General features: G+C 42.6%; 2 protein-coding genes across 2 annotated transcripts; both read right to left on the minus strand.

The window, feature by feature from the left end:
* epg5 (ectopic P-granules autophagy protein 5 homolog (C. elegans)) lies at nt 1-19849 on the minus strand. Its single transcript, XM_069178351.1, has 45 exons — nt 19144-19849; nt 18067-18735; nt 17672-17932; nt 17371-17569; nt 17101-17237; nt 16875-16982; nt 16708-16781; nt 16438-16546; nt 15606-15720; nt 15376-15526; nt 15112-15273; nt 14868-15025; nt 14380-14531; nt 13997-14137; nt 13742-13903; nt 13529-13651; nt 13148-13410; nt 12910-13050; nt 12670-12814; nt 12084-12281; nt 11765-11872; nt 11550-11672; nt 11067-11233; nt 10723-10959; nt 10487-10610; nt 10218-10362; nt 9630-9801; nt 9340-9502; nt 9043-9185; nt 8725-8881; nt 7767-7961; nt 7449-7662; nt 6568-6755; nt 5846-6053; nt 5669-5744; nt 5140-5243; nt 4838-5013; nt 3950-4174; nt 3656-3865; nt 2371-2515; nt 2028-2270; nt 1680-1893; nt 1380-1598; nt 1148-1262; nt 1-1047 (listed from the first exon to the last, which is right to left on the minus strand). The coding sequence occupies exons 1-45, from the start codon at nt 19195-19197 to the stop codon at nt 865-867; spliced, it is 7776 nt and encodes a 2591-aa protein (XP_069034452.1). The 5' UTR covers nt 19198-19849; the 3' UTR covers nt 1-864.
* A 289-nt stretch (nt 19850-20138) lies between these two features.
* Nucleotides 20139-24453, minus strand: lix1 (limb and CNS expressed 1). The gene is made up of 6 exons (XM_069138268.1): nt 24186-24453; nt 23458-23651; nt 22460-22600; nt 22279-22374; nt 21234-21311; nt 20139-21135 (listed from the first exon to the last, which is right to left on the minus strand). Exons 1-6 carry the CDS (start codon nt 24259-24261, stop codon nt 20797-20799), a joined length of 924 nt encoding a protein of 307 aa, XP_068994369.1. The 5' UTR covers nt 24262-24453; the 3' UTR covers nt 20139-20796.
* Between the last annotated feature and the right edge of the window lie 679 nt (nt 24454-25132).

Here is a 25132-nt window from a genome sequence, read left to right on the forward strand (position 1 = left end):
CATGGTCAAGAAGGTTTAAGTAGCTGAGCAGATGAAAATAACATCTCTTTGGCAGAAACAAGGAAAGCACTTTTGGCTATACATTAACAATACTGGCAAATGTTCTGTGACTACGATCACTTTATACAGGCATCCACTGTATTAATCTGTATGTGTACAGCACTGTAGATTAAGACATTTCAGATTGTAGCTCGTAGCCAGATGCTAGCATCTACTGCAAAACTCAAGACTTGTATGAGGCATTGAACCCGGTCCACCAGCTTTCCTGGTATGTGCCCCACCCTATTTTGAGAAGGTACTACTAAACCTATAGGCCTATTAGATCTGTCCTTCAGCTTTCTCCAAATGATCTGTGGACCCTTCATCTATTTTCCGTTAGATTCCACATGCAGGTGTGAAACTCGCACCTAAAGCCCAGTGCTGAATTATGATTCATGAATTCTGCTTCAATAAATATATGCAACATCCTCTCCAATCAAGAGTAGAGAAGATGGTGTTCAAAAGCAACAGGCAAGTTATGTAAAAAGCAACAAGGCATAAACATGAGAGAAGAAAGTAAAGTGCTAAAAAAAACATCAGTGGCACATATGATTGCTTGTACTTCTGACTGGTTTGATGATCCTTCATTGTAAGTTAGCAGTCAAAAGGTATTTTTCACAAATGCACAGTCAGCTCTAAAGAACAGTCAGTTTCTGTCACATAAAGTTGTTACTGATGAGACATGTAGCTCTTGCTGATTGAATAACAAAAGCAATTCAGTACCAGAGTCACTCCTATAAAATGTTGTGCTCCAGTGCACAACAAATGTTTACTGTCACTGTATTTGTCCTCGAAATCTTCAGCATGTGTCAGGTCAAGTTACGGTTAACGGATAACGTGTAGGTATCTGAGGTCAGGGTAGAGAAGGTTGGCTAGCAGGGCTAGCAGTCGGGGTCCATCTTTGAGACAGTGTCCTGGGTAGCGGATGAACTGGACAGCCTTATTCACGGAGTCCTCGAACTCAGCGTACTGCTTATTGCTGAGCATGGCCTCCAGCATCCCCAACGTCTGCATCCACAGAAAAAAACAAAAATAAACAAGAAATCCAGGTTATTTTTAGGAGATAATTGCAGGCTATAAAATTAAAACACCGCAGTCTTTTACATACTTGCTGTGCTTTTGCAGAGAGCTGCAAGTCACTAGTGGGTTGGAGTCGAAGCTCAGTCTCCGATGGCACCTGGATGGACAGGAAGGCTGCCAGACTGCGGACCACCACCCTGAACCTTAATGTACAGTATACATGTATTACCAGCTGGTTCATCAACAGTGTTAAATGATTATTTTCACTCTATCTGAGCTGCAGGTGTTTTGATTTGCTAATGAAATGCATGCAAGCATACCTGTTAGAGACAGGAGACCTCTTCCCCAGGCCTATAGCTCCTAGCAGCCCAGAGTTCAGTCTTTCTTCTCCCAGCTGAAGCAGCCTGGTCTGCAGCCTCATCAGACCCATGACGACTCCCAACACTTCAGTCTGGCCTGCCTGTGGCTGCAGCTGCTCCGCTGAGAGATTCAGTGCTTTGTGCCACCAAAGAAACAGCTTGGCCTCATCACCGGGACCGCTGGACACACAAAACACATCTTAGCATGCCTGCAGCTCACAAATCAAACAAAACCAAATGAGAGACAGAGGGTGTCCAAACCTGGGGGTAACCTGAGTGGTCCATGTGTTGATCAGAGCCAGAGTCCTCCTCTCATTGGCTGCTGTGTATTCAGTGTTGAGGCGCTGCAGGATAAAGGCATAGAGCGTCAGGAAGCTGCCTCCTGATTGGCTCTCGGAGAGGAAGTCATCCACAGTGAGCTCAGGCACCTGCAGCGATGCCAACACAGGGCCCCAACCTACAAACTCTTCCTCAGCTAAAGTGAAAACACAGACAGCGGAAAACGTGTGAATCTTTGACTGCACATTAAACCTCTATACTAAAACGAGAAATTTAAAGGACTAAATCACAAATTTGGTCTATCTGAAGTGTGACAATAGAAGATTATACCATGGTTGAAGTATGCTGTAATGCATGCCTCCATTATGCGCGTCATGTGTCGCACTGATGCAAGGCAACGGGAGCAGGCCGTGAGAAGAGGCAGGACAGGAAAGCCCCTCCCCTTCCTGTCCAGCCAGGCAATGACACGAGCAGCGAGTGCCTCGCCAGTTGAGACGCCCACTCCGTTGAGCAAAGCCAAAGCATCACTGAAGAGACTGCAGAAGGCCATGTGCCTCTGCTCCAAACCCACCTCTGCAGAGGAAAAAGAAGGAAGTGGTACAACTGAAGTGATGAAAGAATATATTGTTGGTGGTTAATATTGTGGATGAGGAAGGCAGTGAGGACTATTTACCTGGTGGGTTGAAGGTGATGACGCTCTCCAGCAGTGTCTCCAGCTGAGACTCCAGGCTGCTGAGGGTGATGCCACCTCCTTGCTCGAGAGTCACCAAAGACTGTACACACCAGCACACATAAGCTCCACCCTTCTGTGTCTCCTCCTGGTGGAAGAAAAGTAACAGATTGAAGGTTTTTCTACTATACAAAAATAGATACATGAATAAATATTTAACTGTCATTTATATTGTTCATAAGATAAAAAGATATTCTGAGTTTAATTATCAAAACTAAGAGGCCCTTAAAACAGTTAAATATACTTTTAATTTAGCACCAGAATGAAACTGGTTTATTTTAGTACATTTAAATTAAGCATTACAACATGTTTAAATTTCCACTGGGTTACATGCCGTTTATCTTATCCGAGAGGAAGTGGCTGCCAAACCTGACCAGATCTGACTCTTGATGTAGAATACTGTCAACTTCATCAAACAAATATATTATTTTTTGTTATTGACTGTAAGTGTCATGTTTTATGTTTAATGTATCCACAGCTGTTTCACAGCTTTATGTGCATATTTTGCTACAATTATCGCCTACGTTTGACTGCAAGGCTTAAAGAGGAAGAACTGCTGGATCTTGAAGCAGTCCTGTGTACTGTACAGTTTGCAGGATTGTACAGATCTTGCCAATATTTGTCTTCTTTGAATCAATATCAATTGGTGTATAAATGTCTAATTGCTGCTCTACATCTCCAGCTGCTGCACAGGTTTCAAGTGTCACATTAATGTAATTTGGCAAAGTGAAAGGGTTGGCAAAGAAAACCAGATTGTCTATATTTAGTGTGGATGTTCTAAGCCTCCCACTTTTAAATGACACGTGCCTGCCTGGGGCACTGGAGAGGCAGATATAAGAGATTCATGCATTCTTATATTCTTCAACATAAAGGTGTTCTGCATAATACAGCTGTTTTGACAGTCATATTCAGTAATCTCACGCCACTGTTCTGACTGACTCATTAAAAATTCACTGTATGGGGCTCAGGAAGTTGATATATTCATAGATCTATTGCCCAGTTTATAAAAACTTCACTCTTGGCATGTAATTGAACAGATCTTTGACTTTTTAATAATAAACCACAAGTGGGGAAATGCCTGGCTAAATTTCTTGGCTTGAAAGCTAAACTGGGCTCCCCAATAATCTACATAGTACTAAAGTTATAATTATTGTGTCTATAAGCTACTTTAGGAAGGTTACAATGCCTTAACTTGATTTGGAAAACAAACAGCACTGTGCTGCCTCACCCGGTGTGGAGCTTCATTAGGGTGGGGGTGGAGCCCAGCAGCACTACGGAGAGATTTCAGCAGTAGCTGAGGTGCAGAATCAGCACTGAGCAGCAAAGAGGGAGGGTAGTGGGTGCTGACATATCCCAGAACGCTCTGGTATGAGGACAGGTCCAGTTGGTGCCAGGGCAGAGAGGTGGACTGAACCAGCAGGCTGAGCAGAGGGGAGTCCTGGAGGATGAGGAGGAAAACAAATGAGGAATGAATGAAGAAGAGGACTGACCGTGATGTGAAACCAAAATAACCCAGACTCACTTGTCGACTCAGGAGTTGTTCCTCCTTTGCCAGAAAAACCAACATGTACAGCAGATAGACCAACATGGCGTGTGACTCCTTCTTCATACCCATGTCTGGTGGAGTTAGAAACGTTGTGGAGATGGAAGGTGTTTGTAAGTGGTCACTTAGAACGCTGACCCAGTTAACTTCACATAATACTTCTCCCATGAATAGAAAACAGCTCTTGGGACTTCCTCTCTCCACCTGCAGACACAGAAAGGAGAGAAAACGAAACAAAAATCTTTACAAACAAATCAAATCTCTCGGGTGTCAATGGACTGTACTAGAAATATAAGTTAAAATATATGTTTGACTCCCACACAATGTAACATAATGACTACATTCATGGCTCGATGAATCACAGTATCCTAAATACAAATCTGCTCATATATATTTAATATTATTTAAGAAACCAAAAGAAAAAGTAAATTAACAGAAAAGAATAAGGATTCCTTCAAAATGGTTACAGACTGACAACTGTATGTTGTAGAAATAAATATTGTAATGATGTATACACTGATATTCTACTTTCTTCCCTTTTTGGGTGTGCTTCACCATTCATGGATAAGTAAATATGATTTATCAGCTTTTAAATGAGATTTAAAAAAAAAAAAATCATTATTATTTGTTCACAATTTCAGTAATTGTTATAGATTTTAGGCATTGGAAGCTCTTATAGATTGGTGTGGGTCTTGAGAGACAGCTTTCTTCCAGGAACAGCATGTTGACACAATAATTATGGGAACTCGGGCTAATAATAGAAGCTGGAGGCCAAAGACCAAGGTCTCAGATTAACAAGCTGCTCCGTTCCCTGCATGTCTACATCAGTGGGCGTTAGGAGTCAGGAGTCGGAGGGCAGTGTCTTACGTTAAAGAGCTGCTCCATGAGCTGAGTGTCAGGGTGCAGGTATCTCCATGGCAGGCTGCGGAGGTGTGTGTGGTACAGGTAGAGCAGGTACTCGGGTGTACGGGGAGAAGTGCAGCTCTCGCAGTACTCCGTCAAGCACAGCCACAGAGCACCTCTCTGACCGGGGAGCAGACGATCTGTGACAGACACGTACACAGTGTGTAAGTTAGAAAACACTTCTTTTTTTTTAATATACAGACAACGAAGACTACCAGCACTTAAACAGATACTCGTGTGTAAACACAGCACTGCTGAGAACTCACCTCTGAATTTGTGATGAAGTGTGTCAGTAAGTTGAGCGTACAGGCCAACCAGACATCCGGCTGTACTCGCATCGGTCTCCAGCCAGGGGTAACACTTGACGTTACTGAGACCAAAAGACACTGATATTAACATCTTGCATAGTTTGCTCCTTTTTAATTTTATTTTTTTTACCCTGTAAAGCATTAAACTGCTCTCAACTATTATCGATCAGGAGAATCAGAGCACAAATTTTCTTGACTGTGTCAGAACAGACTTACAAGTGCAGCTCAAAAGTAATGAACTAATGCTGTGTTCGTGCTTGATTTTGTGTAAAGTATAGTGTTCCTTCACAGATTTAAAAGATTGTCTCTTGGTTCAGTTAAGTAATACAAAAAGTACATCAAACAAAGTCAACATGTGGGATCTACTATCCTCTCTGGAGTTTGCCCTGTTTGCGCTCACATCTGTTTCACAGCTGGCTCACTAACAACAGCTCTCCTCCACCTGCGTTCAATGGCTACCTGAGGACGAAGGTTGTGCTACACATACCCGCCATTACCAGTGTCCAGAGGGAAGATCCATGGCTTAAATAACTTCACGATCTTACTGTGTAGGTCCTGCAGAGCTGTGAGAGCACAAGGCATATTTCTCTACTGTCAGGAGAGATAATAAAGGATACGCACAAATGATCACATGTCCACCCTCCGTGTTTGCTGGCAATCTTACCTTTCATTATTCTGCTGCTGCCCACTGACTCTCTGGCGCAGCTGCTGAGCTGCACGTTGATCAGGCAACCGATCAAATGGTCCCAGAAGGAAACAACGTCAGTGATGTAGGGAGTCCAGGCAGAGTAGAGGCCGAAGCTGCGGAGGTCTGCCTTACTGAGACGACTTCGCAAGAAGTAATCACTCAGCCAGTCAACTGTCTCATTCACCTGTTAGCAACCAATAAAATATCACAACATTGTTGGAATAAAAAATAAATGTTTGAGCATATTACAATTTAAAGAGACACACAGACTGGCACACAAACAAAAACTGCCACGACGCTGCCTACTGCTGGAAAAAGATGCAAGAAGCCCTGAGGCTGGAAACAAAGCTGAGCGTTTTTAAATCTAAACTAAAGACTTCTCTTTTTCATCTAACAAATTTACTTCAATATTTGCTGATGTGTCTGTGGTTTTCTATGTTTTTATGGTTTTTAGCAGTTCTTTGTATACTTTTTTTCCCTCCAGATGGTTTACCTGTTTTTATTCCTCATGTTCTTAATTGTATTGTTTAATTGTATCTCTCTGGAGCACTTTGGGTTTCCTGGTGCAGGATAAAGTGCTACATAAATAAATTGACCTTACCACTGGCATTTTGTGAGAAACTTAGGCCCAATATGTACATGCAGCTTCTTAACTATTAGCAGACATGGAGGTTTCAATGAACGCCAACAGTAGTTACCTGCTGTGGAGAGAGGCTGATGGGGGATCTGTAGGAAGAGGATGTGGCTCCGACAGCACGGCTGGAGACATCTGCAGGGCTGAGGGCTTGTTCAGTTTTGCTCTTGGTGCTGCGGGATTGAGGCAAGCAGCCCAGCACTCGCAGAGTCACCTTCCAGCACTCTGGACTCAGCAGCTGGTTTGAGGAGCCTGGTGAAGTAAAAAAAATAAATAAAAAAAAGCTTTTATTGAGGAAGTTGCCCATCAAACATTTAAACTGAATATCCTACTACTTTAATGATTTATTTGTGGCACCATCTTATCATCTCATCTTAAAACAAAAATGTATATATACTGAATTTATGAATCACTTTAAACACACACTTTAAACTCAGGTCTGATTCTCTAGATTGATGTAATGGCTCAACCAATTTTAGTTTTGTTTATTAATTAGTTTAATCTTTTGTTGGTGGGAAGATGAGTAGGAGGCTTTCTTTCAGAGGGATGAATGTGTTTCCACCAAATCACTTGAATAAGGAACAAGAGAACTTTTCACTGCAGGTCCTGCTTTGCCAAGTTAAATACCAGGCAGTGTTAAACATTACATACAAGAAAAGAAAGATGCTTTTTAATGTGACAGACTGACTACAAGACGAGTCTCTTTAGTTTGTTTTTCGTTCTTTATCATCAACGATGGAAACAAATGATTTATAAAAATCAAAAAAACATCCATCTTTCAACCTTACAATTTTTGCCATGTTTTGGAGAATATTCGGCACAGGCTGACTTTAAGAGTCACTAGTAATCTAATATAAGCAGCCTAGTGTAAAAAAAATCAGGTATTTGATGATTTTAATAAGTAAATGATGATTCAATTGGTTGCTTTATGACAGATCAACTTACTGGTCATGAGCAGACGTAAACAATCACTGTAATGGTCGGGGAAATGGTGCCGTAAAAGCCAGGTCCAGTGTTTGGTGAAAAGGTGAAAGGGCATGAGAAGTTCAAGCTCAGGGTCTTGACCACAGACACAGAGCGCTCCATGGATGAGCTCCAGCAAACGGGTTCTCTCCGAAAACACAGGATGAGCTTCGTTCAGCCACTGGGACAAATCAAACTACAAAGGGAGATGCAGATGTGGCTGCTGTAACTGGAATGATGTGGATGTACTGTAAACATACTCATATTTCTTCATTGTGTTGAATTTGTAACTGGACTGACCTTAGTGAGCAGCATGAAAATGACATCAGCGCTGTCGAGATGTAGGGAAGTCACCACGTCTTGGTAGAGGAAGACGAGCTGATTGGGTGCTGCGTTGGGAGTGAAGAAGGGAGAAATGAGAGGGCAGAGACGCCTCTGCTCCAGGATGGTCTTCAGGACACGGCCACACTCCTCTGCATTGCCCTGAATAAACACCTAGACGCACAAAAATACGTACAACAGAGTTTAATTCACAAGTTTATTGGAGAGAAATTCACATTAAGTGTAGCAACAGATTTAACCAGTTCAGTCCAATTAAGGCTCCCTATCTATGCTCCTTCAGTTTTTGTCTGCATACTCAGCAGATTGTCTGGCCTCAAAGAAGAGCAACTCCTTCAAATTTAACACTTGATTAAGAATCACTAGCCAAGTTTTTCCTGTCCAGGTGTACCGTCATGAACACACGCCTACACTTGAGTACAAGTATTGGAAATAATATGTAATATACTGTTGTGTAATGGGGAACATTTACAGACACTACTGACCTATGTTTATATGTGTTGTACATGTATGTGCGCAGCATAAAAGGGAGGGCTTTAGTGACTATGTTGGGGAAAAGGTAAGAGACACATTCTGGATGGTGGTTAAAGAATTATGCAATACAGTCCCTCAATGAGATGTGGTATATTAAAATGAGCAATTATGTATTCACCTGTGGATTTACTCAGATAAAAATAATTGCAAAAACAATGTTTATGCTGTCTGGCCTTTATTCATATAATAAACATTTATGTTCTTTCACTAAAGCCACATAAACATATTAGCAACATGATTATGGGCAAATATACCAAATTGGAGATCATTCTTTAGTACTCTAGATGAGTCAAGCTCCTGGGAAGCATCCTCTCACTGGCAGGGTGTATTTCTAAACAAAGCTTAATATAAACCATTGTTTGCGATAATGTCGGTGTGTGCACACCTGTCCCAGTATTTCCACACACGAGGAGAGGTACTGGCGTGTTGGGGGATGCCGCAGTGTGTCCTCACACACAAAGGAGACCACCTTGTAAAAGGCCGACACGCCAACTTGCTGCACGGCCGGAGATTTCTGTGCTTGGTGCATATTCACTAGAGCCCTGAGCACATAAAACATTGAGTCACGAGTCAAAACATCCTGTTTTCATTGAATAACTGTTTTTTTTTCTCCTTTCAGTTCTGTCAAAATGCAATTGTATTGATTATAATAATTGCAACATGATTTGTCTGTCTTAATAGAAAAAGATCTGCTTGTACTGACGTGATGAAGTTCTCAGTGTGGACAGCAGCCTGGGCCAGGATTTGAGGTGGAGGTGCCATAGCATCAGTTTGAAGCTTCTTGATTTCCCTGCGCAGCGATGTTATCTGAGTCTGCACTGCTTCCTGCCTCTGGACACGCTCACACTGCAAAGTTACACATAACAAACACAACACACACACACACACACACACACACACACACACACACACACACACACACACACACACACACTGATTAGCAAGTCATGGCAAAGTGGCACCATAAGTTGTGGCTAGCACGCAGTGTGAATGCTCGTACTGTGACAGTGATGTTGGCAGGTCCCTGACACGGCTGCCCTCCCTTTCCTTTGCACTCCAGGGCCATGCTGATTTGCTCTGGTTGGTTCTTAAACAGTAATGGAAGGCTCTCCAACAGCTCCTGCTCCATCGCCACCTGCTGGGCTTCACGTGCCACTGCAATCCTAACATCAAAATTAAGTATTTGGGAATTTAATGTGCATGTTTGTGTGTGTGCAGACAAGTGTGTGCATTTCTGTGTATGCCACTGATGATAAGAAAATGTTTTAATGCTATATGATCTCCATATACCTGGACTGCTCTTGCAAAATGCTGAGGTCCTGCTGTAAGAGTTCAGCAGCAGCTTTACAGTCAGTGAGACAGGCGGTTGGGACCTCAGCCACTGGAGCCCTCTGCTGCTGCAGCTCAAGAGCTGGACGGGGAACTGGATGCTTCTGCAGGTTGGACAGGACACGCTCCCTTGCTGAACACAGAGAATCACAGAACACATTTCCTCTTAGAAGCATGTTTTTTTGTACATGGTTCCTGACAAATAAACAAATTAAACTCAACTAAAACTTGAAAACTAAACTTGAACATGAAACTTGTCATGTTGACGGGATGAAATTTTAGTATGCAAAATTAAATGAATAATCCTATGTACAGTCAATCTTAGAACACAAACAAATGCAAAGCAGATGTTTTTCACAGTAGACATTTTGACATGTAATTAAGGGAAAAGCACACGTGCATTGATAATAGCAGCATCCCACTCAGGGGATGCTGGCTCACTGTCATGGTTTAATGGGAAACTCAAAGGAACTGAACTGTTGTTCTATCTGCTGAAATGATCCTATACATCATCTTTTGGATATAGATAAACCATTTTTAGCTCGGTACCGTTGCTGAGACTGGTGTAGTTGGTGAAGCTGGGGTTTTGGGTCTGCAGGAAAGTTGGCTCACTTTGCACCTTCTCCCACAAAGACAAAACCTCCCTCTTATCATACTGCAGACGCTCCCGGTCCAAAAACTCCAGCCACAGTTCCTATAACAAAAAACACAAAATGTAAGAGCAATATGTTATACTTCACCACATATTTGACTAATGTCTAAGCTTTCATTTTGAAATACAAAACACACAATGCAGAAAAACACGAAAACACAGTCACCTGTTTTCGCTGCATGACCTGTGCCAGTCTGTGTGGTTCATATTCTGGAGGAAGAGAGGGAAGGTACACTTCCTGCTTCTGTAGAGTCTCATCATCCAACCACACAGCAAATACACCGAACAACCTGTGGACAACAATCAGCTGAGAACTGAGGGCCCGTAAACATTATGAATACAACCTTCCAAACAAGAAGAAGGAATGTTTTTAAATCCATATGATAAGCATCTGTAACCTACCGGACCAGCTCTGTGTGTAGCTGAGGAGAGGTGAGGTAAGGTGGTTGGGGATTATTGGGGCTGTCGTCACCCTGGCTGTCTGATGAGGGTGTGTGTGGCGGAGGCACCCTGAGGGCCTGGCTGGCAGCATGGTGGAAGTCAGACACCTCCTGCAGTCTCTGCCGCAGATCTCTGAGTAAAGCAGCCTGGGAAGAGGCCTGGAAGAACCTTTGGCCGATGCATCCTGCTGCAGCCAGTCTGTTGGAAAACACACACACAGACACGCACATGGTGCTCGGATATGGATTCTGCCCATTTTCAGGTTTCTATGGCAAGGGATAAAAATATGTGTGTGTGCATCATACCCATACTCAGGTCCAGGCTGTCTGAGGTAGAGCTGTAGGAACTTCTGCCAGACGAGGGGAAGAAGAGGGTGATCGGGAGGCGTGGCCAAGGCCTGACACGCCCAGCGGTACACCTGCAGCCGCTGCAGAGACGGAACTACAGGCAGCTTCAGCCTCTGCTGCACCTTCTGGCTCAGACATAGAAACACAGAAACACTGTTAACACTATCTGCGTACAACACTCAAGACCATGGAACTAGAAACTAGACTAAACAACATATCGCTGCTCTTTGTTGTACAAATAGACTTTGTTCATGTTTAGCCAAAGGTAATAAAGCACATCTTATCTGAACAATTGCCTTCCACTTACTGTGTCAATCCTGTATTGTGAAATGTCTTGTAATAAAGTGAACTTTGTTTTTTGAACGCTTGCTAACAGTAACAGTAATTCTATTCTATTTCCTCCTCAGTGAATGTACAGTATTAACTTCTGTCTTTGCCTACCTTTAAGGCTTGATCTGGGGAGATGTTGGGCTCTGACAGGAGCTCATGCTCAACACAGCATAGCAGCTGAGAATCTTCCTCAAACACACCCTCCATATTGAGCACCAACCAGGCAAACCAAACCTACAGACAACAGCGCGCCCGTCAGGACTGAGAATTTTGACAATTTGATCAACAGTACTTGCATATATTGTTGTTACTTTGGGGACTCTTACCTCTTCACTCAGGGATTGGCCCTCTATGAAGGAAGGCGTGGCATTTCCAGCAATCCAGCCAACCAAGGAGGAGAGCAGACCCCGATCTCCATGGTAACCCAAAGCATTCTTCATGATGTTTGTCAATAGAAAAAGAAGATATGAATACTGTTCCTCACCATTAAGTTCCTGCTCTTTCCTGAGTGTGTGACCCATTAAATGTTAATGTAATGTTTATACTGTTACTCAAGGCAGTTTACAATACTAAATTTAGCATCTGTACAAGCCAGACCCGCGAGAGCCCCTGAATTATGCAAACCAAACAAAACTGCACTAATACCTTATGCTGTTGGTACAAAGGTTTCTGCACACATTCCTCCTGGTGGTGAGTGAAGGCTGCAGAGCAGATCTGATCCATGAGGAATAGGACTGTTTTGTCTCGGTACCACAAATTCTGCTGAGTCAGAATTCCCACCCAAAACTCCAGCACTGCAGCAGGTCCGACACGACCGGGCTGTGAACTTTCCACTACATGACTCTGGAAGATAAATTACTCACATCTTTAGATGTCCTGTTCTGGGGATGATATATAAATACTTCATTTCTCTTTTTCCTATCATTTTTAACTACATTTTTAACTACATATTTAGTATCGTTGCAATATGGAGAAAATGTGTGAAACCTAAATCTCTGATTACATCTCATTCAGTTTAGGTGTCACAAAAGGTTCCTGCATATTTTTCAAACACAACTAAAATCCTCCTCCATTACTGGCTGCAGATGTTATGGACACCTGCTAGCATTTATCTAGAAATACATACAGTCTGTCGCTACGTTTCTTCAACATGGTATAAGACTTGAATCATTTCTTCAGATAATTTTCCATCTTTGTTCAGATCACTTTGTCCCAAGTTTTGATGATGTACCTGAATGACACTGTTCAGCAGACGGACATTGTCTCCATACGTGGTTCCGGTGAGAAGTGGTGCTACTCGGTGTGTGACCTGCTGAGTCACACCTTGAGGACACACACTGTCGTACTGCAAGAACAACTGGATACAACTTACAAACCTGGTATTACCAGAGGAAGGACACGAGAGACATAGGAATACAAGTTAGTGTTTAAGATGCTGCAGGTTAAACATGCAGTATAAAGGATGTCTTACTGAGAGTTGTTGAGCAGGTAGAAGCTGAGAGGGTAGGTTGGGGGTAAGATGTTATCCAGCAGATGTACAGCAGCTCTCAGGTGGCGAGACTGAATCAGACTTTTCAACAGCCCAACTCCATCAGTACAAAAGTGTTCCAGACTGAAAAAGCACAGAGGAGAATCCACATGAAATTAACTTAATTCAAATTCTGCAGCCAAATCACTCATAAATATTTAGCTTGTGTGCGAGTACAAACCTATGCCCCACTGTCGTCATGGCAATGGAGAGGTAGCATCCAATAGGGATGCCTGCTTTTACAGCCCTGAGAACAGAGTGCATGCTGGGAGTGTGTGTGAGCTCTGGAGGAGGGTTGGATGCCAAAGCAGGGACCGCCCAGGCTCCTTTAGGATTCTGGGCATTGCCATGGAGCTTCAGCCTTAGCAACAGTTGCCACGCCCATTGACTAAAGGATGCTTCAGGAGATACACCCAAACGAAGGACACTGGCAAGGTAAGACACCTGAAAGGAAAAAGTAAGTGAAGGAGAGAAGGAGAAACACACAAAGTAATGTTGAATGAAGTAATGAAGCAAGAGGGGTTTAGAGTGAACGTCTGTGAGCAAAGTGTGCATGTGTCACCTGTTTGATTCCTTCTGATATGAGGCCAGTATATGGTTTGTCTGTAAGGTACTTCTGATAGGCTTCAGCCACCAGCAGAGCCACCTCACTGTGGAGAAATGACGACAGGGACAAAGAGCCATCCTGCAAGAGGAAACGAGCCATTTAAGGATAAACTCACAATTGTCCTGCTACAAGTCTTACAAACAGAATCTTTAAAGGACCCACGACTACCTGCGTGTAACCCCAGTTCAGACCCTCTAGTATAACACAGGCCAAACGGTTCTCCACAGCAGACAGAGGATGCTGCAGCAACCAGGCTCCGATCACACATATTTCTTCTGGCCGTGCTTGCCACAGATTCAGAGGCAGCTCTTTACATAAGTACAGCGCCACCTAACACACACAAACAGAAACAACAACTTTTGAGTTTGACATTGACAAATTATAATTTCTTTCCTCTGAACATTATAAAATAGTAGTACCAACCATTCCTACTGTCTGTATGGTCTCTCTCAGTCTTTCTAGGAGCACAGAGATAACATAGGGATGGGCGGTTGCTATGGCAGCCAGCAACTCCCTCCCCACCTTGGAGTAAGTTTCTCTGGTAGACATACTCACATAAGACACCTGAAGCAAAAATAAGACAAAGAATGTCAAAGAACAAGGTAGGCACTGATCATCATATGACCCGGGGTAATGAATCTTTAACCAGTGTGATAAAGTTCTCTTTCCTCAGTAGAAAAGGTTAAACAGCACTGCAGCTACTAACTGTGCTCCAATTAAGTTGAAAAATGCACTTTGTTTCAATTACTCTATTTTTATTTTTGTTATCTCCTCTAGTATTTCATCTCGGTGTCTTCTACCCATACCTGATAAATCAGCAGGGTTATAGTAGTGACGAACGCGGGGTCAGAGTGCTGAGTAGGTGTAGCCATGTGTGCCAGTGCAGTGAGGAGGGAAATGCCATCAGAGCTGTTAACTTCACACAGCCATTGCTCAAATCTCTCGTGGTGCTTTGGGTCTGGAACAGAAGACAGTCAAAAAAAATATCAACATGACAGCTCTGGATTAAAAAGAGTGACATGACACAACTTATTTATGCCTGCTTTTGAAATCCCAGTGCAGAAAAGCTGCCAGATGCATTAGAAATTGAGTTGAAGTCTTTGGAGAAAAGTTAAAATCAAAAGTGTTTGCGGTGTTTTGAAAACTGCCTAAAGACTTGTGTTTGAGAAACATTCAACTTTTATTATGATATGATACTGCCTAGCCACATCTAAGCATTCATTTAAAGCACATGCTGTTTTTTAGGGTTTTAAAAAGATTATATTTTGTGCATGTTAAGGGTGTAAACTGGTACCTCTGAGCGCCTGAATGCAGGAGTGTGAGTCAGTAGTAGTGCTGAGTGTTTCCAGTCCCGCTGCCTCTGCGCACTGCATAACATAAAGGACCTTCCACAGCATAGAGCTGGACAAAGTCCCGTACGGCATCTCTGACATAAACAACCAGATGCCCAACCTGTGAGGGGGGAACACATAAAATAAATATAGAAGCCAAAAAGTAAAGCATTTTGAGAAGACGAAAACTTGAGTCCAGTTCCTCACCTTTTGTTTCTGAGTACATGTAAGACAGCTCTGAGGAAGAGATGATCATATTCCAGCTGCAGTTTGTCCAAAGACAGAGAGTGTTGATGGGAGCTGGATCCACCGGCATCAGCCACACTCACATATTGGGCCCAGTGATCACTGACATAGCACACTGTCATTCTGGGGGAAGGGACATCACATCTTTGTTTCTGTATGTTCTTACAACATGATTTGGCCCATGAGGTGTGAGCATGTAGATTTTGTTTATATTACTGCACTGACCGTATGATGTGTCCGATTCGTTTGACCAGCTGTCTGTATCGCGCTCTGTCGTAAGTTTGCAGGCCCAGAGCGAGAATTTCAATGAGAGAGGAAGCAAAAGCAAACACGCGCATCATCTTCTGGCTGGAGCAGGCCTGAGGCTCATATACACCTGGAAACAGAGCAGTCTGTCAGTTCGTACGAGGTGTGACACAAAGCAACAGACGGGCAGGACCGACAGCCTCTTTTACCCTGTTTGCTCATCCCAAGCATGTGTGAGTAGAGCTGCTGGAACGGGAACTGGGTCAGCAGGGAGATCAGGTCCTCCTCACACAGCAGCAACCAGCTGCTCTCTGGGTCCTCATCCTAAACACACACAGCGGCAGGACAATGCAGTTAGAGACTGAGTGACTACATGTAGCATTTATTTGCAATTAGTCATGACCAGCTCAATTTAACACTTGTTTACGCTTCATAAAGAAAGATGCAAAATAGAGGTTACTTGTTTTTTATGTAAACCACATTGTATTAGAAAAATAAAAATAAATTTAATGTTAAAGAAGAAATTAAGCATAATATATTTTGCAAAATCATCATAAAGGCTTTGAAAACAAAGTGTTTCCTTAGCAACCCATTAGTACTTGCAGCAGTCACAGTGTTAAAGCCAGCAGACTGATATCTAAATGGTCAGAAGTGTTCATATAGCATATTTTCTAAGCAGCTTTAAATGTGACTCAGCAGATCAGGATGTTCTGAATAATATCTGCAAACCTCCGTGACACAAGACTTTTTCTTAACAGACAGGCAGACTGTATTCATTATCAACTACATCATAATCAGAGGAGGAAAGCAACAACAAAAAAAGATGCTGTGTTTTCAAAGACAATACTAAATTAACATGCTTCCATGGAATCCGTGATTTGAAAATAACACACTGGCTATTTCCATAAATGTATAGATGCAAGCCTGAAATATTCCGTCATATTTACTTATCACCCCTCTTTAGATAATTCATTAGTTTAGGGGAAAGTGGTGGTTTTGTTTCTTTTCTCAAAAATGTCATCACTGCATTGATACACTTACCTCTTCTCCACCTTCATCCACTAAGGTCCAATTGCCGGACTCGGGTCCAGAGGATGTTGAGCTCTGGCTCTCACATGGCTTCATATGGCCCAGAAACTCTGCACGGTGTCTGAGGCAAAACAGAGGAACAACATGTCAGAGTGGTGACATTATTAGACCCTGAAAAGATGGCCTCGGTTCTCATGAACAACCAAAGGCATAAATCTAAAGTATACAGTTCACAGTCTGTAGATAAGAAGGAGCGACTGCTTTAGGGGTTCTTACACTGACCTGGCAGGCGACATCAGGATGGCCAGCGCTTGCATAAAGTGCTGCACTCCACAGGTGTTCCCCCAAACTTGAATCTGGGGCAGAGAATAAAAACAAAACTTCAGTCATCTGTATGTACAACCACTGAAAGACAGTAACAAGATGAAAGATGTGTGTCTCAAACTCACCTGAAGGAAAGGTGCAGCCCACTTTCCCACCCCAGCAGGGCAGCACAGAAGATGGCATAGCAGGTAAAGGTGTTCTGCTGACCCTCCAGTATGCAACAGGACGGCAACCTGGAGAGTAGACCATGTTCACATGAAGAATGACAACAACAAATTGCCTTCACCAGAAGTCTGAAAAGTGGTGTGTGTGTGTGTGTGTGTGTGTGTGTGTGTGTGTGTGTGTGTATACCAATCTGTCCAGCCAGTGATGGATGTCTGTCTGAAACTGTGTGTCATCGAGGACTCTGCGTGTGAAGCTAAACAGGACACTGATGGCCTCTTTCAGGGGTCGCAGGGAACAAGGCTGTGTTTGGCTGCCAGAGCAATCTGAAAACAAAATCAAACCAACAAGACAAAACTAATGGAGTTGGCACACTAAATATTTAGTAGTATTATAGTCTTGTTTGGCACAAGCATGTTATGACTACTTTGAGCCATGTGTAATTCTAAATCCTCTCACCTGTTAGTAGGCGATACAAGTACGACTCAACCTGCAGGCGTGACAGCAGAGCAGTGTACGCATGAAGCACCACCTTCTGATGGAGCAGCTCACTGCAAGCTTCAAGCAGTCTCCTCAGCTCAGCCAGGACACTCTGACTGAACTCTGCCTGCTGGAAACGATGGTATCCAGAAACCTTAGACTGGTCTGCACAAATACCCTGAAGGAGAGAGATGATCATTTAGTTACAGCAGTGGTCCAATAAAGCTCTCTGTACGGTAGGTTTTTTGGGGGGGTTTGGTCTAAAAAAAAAAAAACACACCTGAAGTGTGAGCTGCTCATCTTTAAAGCTCCAGAGACGATTCTGTGTGCTCTTGCAGTCAGAGGTCTGTGTGTGCAGCTGTGTGTGCGACTGGGTCAGCTGTCTGCGGCAGCGCCAATAGTTCTGCAGCAGCTCAGTCAGTTCGTGGTTCTCCTGCCGGGCCAGAGCACAGAACTGGGTGGCACAAGCCTCAACACCCTCCAGCCATGCTCGCAGGCCACCGCCCGGCTCCCAGACACTCAGCTGCTCCAGGGAGAACTTCTGCAAAGGAAAAACATGAAGGGTGTAATGCACAGAGTGCAAAGGATATGTAAGGCCACAGCAAAGACAAATGTATATTATATTATCATGATATATTTATAGTTATGCGATATGTCATCTCATGCTGGGATCACCTGAATCTCAAGAGCGGTCTTTGGTAATTCTGGGTAGAGTTTGCTCCTTGAAAGTTCGGTTTGGCACTCCAGAGGCTGCAAACTTGGTGGAGAAGATTCCTGCTCAGGAAGAGTCAACACAGCTGGTTCCTTGGCACAGTTTTGCACAGCTTCCTCACAGAGCTGTAACACCAGACCCTCTTCCAATGTAGGGAGGGATGGGTACAGTGCGGGGGCAGTCGGAACATTTGGGAACTCAAATTGAGCTGAAACACAAGGCTGATTCAATAACTGCGTGTCTTTCGCCAACTCTGTGGTTTGTGGCGCAACTGTAAGCTCAGGCACCTGAGCTCCCACCCCACAGTTCTCCTCCTCCTCCTCCTCCTCCTTTGACTCTGTTAGTTGCACTGTGACCTGTGAAGTCACTGTTGACAAATTCAGACTTGACTCTTGAGTCTTAGTTAACACTGATGTGGTTGAAGTCCTTGATGAGGAGGTCGGTTGCTTCTCCGAGGGCAGTTCTGATGGCTGTGCTGTTGCTTTAGGGGTCTGCACAGGGTCCCGCTGCTCCTCCTCCGGCTCCTGATACGGCAGACTGAGGGGGATATCAGTGAAGCCAGAAGTTGAGGACTCATCATCGGCAACTGAGGCTCTTTTGTCTTCCTGTGCCTGTTTCTGCTTCCTGACCAGCTGAGAACATAAATCAACAACCAAACATCAATTTCCCTTTGCTAATAACTCAGATTGTGAAACTGTTCCCACGTGACAAAGGTCATGTGACTTAAAAACAAATATTTATATGAATGTGGCAAAAATAAAGAATTGTGACGACTCAACACAGCGTGTCTAAGATTAGCTCTGCCATTTTGAATCAGGGGATTCTTGTGTTTGAATTCTGGGCCTTTATGTTTTAGCAGATCTTCCAAAGTATTCTCAGTGTGTAAAGAATAAAAGGATGTTGGGTTGGATAAAATGTCCAAGGACTGTGTGTGTTGTTATCTCTAACGAATACTTGTTTCAACTCGTTTCAACTGTAACCAAAAGAAGGAGAAAGCAGAAGAAGGTGAAGAATATCAGCAAAGTACTTGGTCTAATCACCTGAGATTTTCCGCTGGTTTTGGCCTTTGTCTTCTTTGGTCTTACAGCCTCCATATTTAGTGTCTGCTCACATCAGCTTTTTCGACACCTCGGATGACACCGACGTGCAGGAAACAATCCCGATCAACTGAAAACTGATGATCAGCTCAAAACACACAGTCATCGTACGTATGTTTACACAACAACGATAAACTGGTCCGACGAGTGGGGTCTTTCCTGTAAAAAAAAAAAAAAAAAAAAAAAAAAAACAGCTGGAGGCTGGCTGTGTCGTAAAGATAAACAGTCACAGGCTGTAAACAAAACACGGTTTTAGATCCCCTTTAGAAGTGTCGCTGAGCGAGGATAGTGAGACAACAATCGGCATGTCTCTTCACGTAAACGTAGTTTCCAGACAGGACTTTTTTTTTTTTTTTAATTTTTTTTTTATCGAAAACGAATAAACGAAGTTGAAGCTAACTTATACGACTGAAAGCGCTGCATCTAAGCCAAGCTACGTTAGCGCCTAGCTTCTCGCTCGTTGCGCTTTATTTCTGCCCAGCAACGTATTCACCAACGGCTCCGGATTTTCCTTATTGTTTCTTACGTTATTAAAGTCAGATTTCAACACGTCCAGGAGAGTGACATGCGGTGATAGCACCGTCAACTGGTCAACTGTCGTTTGTTTTGTTTATTCCTTGAACTCCGCGATCACAATCTTTGATCACGTGACCGCTCCACCTCTCTACGGAGTTCCCGAGTGGCCAAAATGGATAAAACGCGAAAGAGGTTTTCTCTGAAGAAGTTAGATGTTAGGTATAAATCTCTCACTCCATTACAAGCAAAAGTCCTACTAAAGTATTATCAGAAAAATGATGTTAATGTACTTATTTACTTAATTAATTGTCTATACCTGCAGGTAAACTTAAACTATGTATAATTGTCTGAATATATTATAGTATGAAAAAAAAAGCAAGTGTGGGATGGGACTTTTATAAGGATTCAAAGGGAAAACAGGCCACGAGTAACAAAAAATATTTATTTTGAAATGTATATTGCAATGATAAACTCAATATTTTCCCTTTAAAATGCAATCACTCCCTCTCCATAAGCAAACGAATCAAATGCTCTCGGCCTTGATGCATTTTGTCACAAATAACACCGTACATGCTTGTTCTTATAATGATAGCTGCTTCTGAATTGACAAACTACACTGTATAATATTTTCTAGATACATACAAACCTGACAGTATTTTCTATCCCCAACTGCTCTGACATCATTAAATGAATATGTGTCACACTCGTAACTTGTCTTTTTGTAGTCGTGAAATTAAATTTGATGTTAGACTATTAATAATGTTAGAACATTAATAAACACTTAAACACAATAATTGTAACTCTGATGATTACTGAACTCTTGTTAGCATTTACAGGAAACACGATGGCTGTGAAAATGTTTGATAAGTTTTGCTTTGTAACAAATGTCACATATCAAGCAGACACATGCAATGACTCATTTATTCATTGATCCATTCAGTCAAACGACTATCAGCCAACCTTCTGAATCAGTCTATTAAAAGTCATTTAGAGTCTGCTGTGAGCATGATGAAGGAAAGTTGGAGGGCATGTGTTTGCCAGAGGTTTGACAGGCTGTTTGCGGTGAGTTTTTATGGAGGACTAAAGGTGTGGGGTTATCTGGACTTCTGTGTCCTGGCTGTAAAATGTGTGTAAAGGAAGTTGTTCTTGCTTGTATGTGTAACTGGACCCCTGGCTTAACACCTCAGGTGTGTGGTGAATGTAGGCTTGGCTCAGAGCCAAACTGAGGATCTCTGTCTTTTCCTTGTAAAAGCGCAGCTCTATGCCTCGACGGCGGGCCAACACCAGCTCCCTCTGTGCCACCTGCAACTCCACTCCCAGCAGCCCAGGTGTCTTCTGCTCCCGGCCGAGCCAGTCCAGAGCCATGCTGCTGAACATAGACTCGTCAAGTCTTCGTTGAGAGTAATAGGAAATCACACTCTGAGATAGAGGAAAGAAAAAAGGCAAATGATCCCTATAAGGAGACAAATACACTGTAACCAGCATTGAGATGTACAACTGCCAAGACCTGTAGCTACCTGTCGAGAGCACTGCCTTTCCCTCAGAGCCTTTAGCGTCCCGTTCCAGTGCAACAACTGGAAGATTGTCATCATCTCCTACAGAGAGACAAAGATGGGGAAGAGACACACACAGAGAAAAAGTCTTGTTCATCCCCATGAGTGATGACTTGAATAACAAACCCAAGCATCCAGATCTGCGTATGTAAGTCTGACAAAGATAAAGATATTTTTTCTAATATTTCTTTGACCCATACCCAAACTGTGGGTGATTGGTTTGACAATATACTATAAATCTTTATGTACCAAGTAGGTTTCACCCTGATTCATTAAACAGCACCAGTGAGAACAGCTGATATGTGTTAGGAGCTTGTGACATTAGTGTTAAACAGAGAGAGAGTCCATACAATAACTGAAGTTGACCTAATGAGATGCAGATGGAAAACATTATATGTAAGTTATCTGGGGTCGAAGTCCATGTTGTACATGCTGGGCTGTTCACTCATGTTACTTGTTTATGATTCATCCTGACAGCCAAACTAGTCGACGCCTCCTGCACAAACTGCACGTATACACTGTACGAACCACTGACATCTGCATACCTCGAGGTGTGTATGTGTGAGACAAAGTTTTAATGGATGTACATGTGTGTGCGTATAGTGTGTGTATTACTTGGAATGTCTCCATCTCTATGAGTTGTGCTTCAGCAGGAATGATAATGAACCCATTTCCTCCTACTAATAACCCCCTGTCTGCAGACATGTCCTTATTTACACAAAGGTAGACATATTAGGTGTACCATACCACACCTCCCTGCCAGGGTCTGAGGACGAAGAGGAATGGGGATAAATAGGGGGGGAAAAAACATTAGGGTCTAATGATAACTAACTTACCACCCACTGTTTGTGATTTTTTTTTGTTGTTGTCATATTTGGCTCAGTAATTATTAAATAAGTGAAATAATAACACTTAAAATTTGGGTTTATTTGTAAATACACTATTTAAGATGCTTTAGTGCAAAGTAGCACTTCAAAAGCCGCATTTTCCAAAAGGTGTCATATTTTACCTGGAACTCCAGCATGGTCTTTCCCATGTAGGAGTGGAGCAGCAAACTGTAGATTCCAATACTCGTGCTTGAATCACATGCATCCTCCATAGAGACCTTTACACAGACAACAGTGCAGGTGAATATTCATGTCGAGACACTTAAAGTGTAATAATGTGTGTTTGTGCTGGCTTGACCTTACAGCACTGTTTGTGGTTGCCTGGTGCAAACTCTGAGTGATGAACTGAGGGTTGATGCATCGACATGGCAGTTCATTCACGAGTGAGTTCATGAGCGCCACACGAGCAGCATCCCTCCGAGCCTCTGCTTGAGTGTCACACACCTGAGGATGAGAAAGAGTTAAAAAAATAAAAGAGTGCACAATGGGAACAACTTTGAACAGAAATTTCATGGATCAGTGTGAGCCTGGAGTTGACAGACTTTAGTCTGTAAATCCTGCCTGTAAATGTTCACCCACGCTTACATTTTTTATGATTTTACACTTCACTGGAGCTAATCATGGGATCAGAAGTCAAATTACCATTGAGATTAGAATATTAGAGGCATTCACAGATAACCAATCACATGCCTACTCTGAGCTGGGGGCTGCCGTCTGGGGCACAATGAGCCCATTGAGAAGCATCGTGGGATTTAAACTAAACAATATCAGTGTAAAACAACATTAAAACCATCAGTCATGGTGTGTTTCTTCCCACTGAATGGCCATCAAGACAGTTTCTAAGAATCTCAATGTGAAAGTTTAAATACATTTATAAAAACATTAAAATGAAAAATGAATATTTGCAAGAAAACTTGTGATGGTTGATTTTGTGCAAAATACGATGTATTTTGTGGTGCAGCAGAGAAATTGCTGTTTTGAAATATTACAGGTACTATTAATGTAGTATAACTAACATTTAATTTAAAACATAGTTGGTGACTTGTATTTATTACATTTACAGTTGATATTATAGTTTCTATTAATTTTGCAGTTTTATTATTAGGATAGAAGAAGAACTTCAACTGCATCAATAATCATAAAAATATTGACTTTTACTTTATTTATGGTCTCCTTATGCTCACCCCATGTTGGTGATATTTCTACAAGAACATTAAGGATAATTGGTGCACATTCTGAGTCACTATGGCAGTACCAAGAGTAGAAATGTTGCTATACAGCAGTGATGATGAAAAACACACCTTATAGTTCCCAAAGCAGCTTCCTCCAGGAAGCGTGACATAGCAGACGTACGGGGGACCAGGGGACGGTGCAGACTCGTACAACAGCAGACTCTCTGTCTGGCCGATTGCCTTCCCACCAAAACTATCTGATTCACTGGAGGAACCGTTTAACTTCTGCTCCCAGAAGTTATGGAGAATGGCCACCACATTCACTGCACACACGTGGATGTCACAATTAGGACACTATGAAACACTCTGATAACTCTTCCGTGCTATCATGTAAGAGAACTTGAACTCAGAGAAGACTTGACTGTGTAAATGTTAACCTAAATATACAAGCTAGACATTTCCATATACATCAGCATTCCCACAGTGTTTATCTAAGTAGAATCAGAAACTGGAGGACACACGTTATAACTTACATAAGTCAGCATTTTCTAACACGGAGCTTATTATGACCCTGAAACAAGTTTTTATGTTTTCTGTGACCTAAACTTTATGGCAGACAAGTCAATGCTGTTCAGTTTATGGCAACTGGGACACTTTTTGGAGGTACTTTATAAGTTCTTATAAAACAATGAATTGTTTACCTGTTTTTGTATCATTTTAATGCATAACTGTCAGGTCAGAGGTAAACACAATTGTAGGTTTTAGCAATTGAAACAATTTGACTCTCAAATCCATTTCTAATATAATCCTGCAAAAACTAACCTTTAAGTTTCTTTCAAAGTTTCTCATATACTTACAATCTTTGGGGCTGGTGTTAGTCTCACTCTGTGAAAGGTAGGACATGATGCTCTCCTCCACTTTCACTTCACTCATTCTCACACAGCGTTTAGTTCCACTGATGCTTCAAACACACTCAGTTCACTTTTCTCATTAAAATGGTCCCCCAAAACACGGCACACATGACCCTAGAACTGAGCAGACACCACTGTCATCATGGCTCGGGAAGGAGACATCATAAGAAAAACTGAAAATCTGAGGGTGCCTCCACTCCCCCTTTCTCCCCTTTCTCTCCTCCTACTCCTCTCCTGTGTGAACATCTCACCAGGGTTTCTCTTTTGAAGCAGACCACCTTTGTCACTCTCTCTGCCAATTAGCTCAGAGGGCCTCTCGCTCCCTCTGTACATGCACACACAGAGGTGCAGGGCTGGAATGCAGAGCCCCTCCCCTCAGGCTGTGCAGCTGGCTAATCCCTGAACAGAATCGGACAGTTTAAGACCTGCACAAAGTTGCCAAGTTGAATGAGTGCAGTTTAACGTAAAAAAAAACATGAACGTTTATAGTCCTGTTAAAGCTTCTTTTACATCTCAGTATCTGGCATCATAGAACAGTTCCACCCAACATGAAATATCTACAGAGATGTGGGGGGTGGGATATTTTTGACTTCACATACAAATTTGAACCCACTGAGCCCGGGGTCTGAGCTCCATTCATCCTCTTCACTATGAAAGGCCATTGTTCAAGTCTGAATTCACCCACTCTCTAAAAGCCTTACACATAAATTAACCAAATTCTAAGAGGTTTCTTAGCTCCCAACTTCTCTCATCTTTTCCTACTATGCGTCTCACGCTGTATCTATGGAGCAGGTCTATTTCCTGCATCTTTTAATGATGAATAGATCAGTGTGTTCTGAAGCATGTTCCCACATACATGAGTAAGTCTAATAGTTGGAGATCTTTGGACCATC

The sequence above is a fragment of the Embiotoca jacksoni genome, unplaced genomic scaffold, assembly GCF_022577435.1.
Source record: "Embiotoca jacksoni isolate LCO1_2020_lvr unplaced genomic scaffold, fEmbJac1.0.p SCAF_8, whole genome shotgun sequence".
Classification (NCBI taxonomy): Eukaryota; Metazoa; Chordata; class Actinopteri; family Embiotocidae; genus Embiotoca; species Embiotoca jacksoni.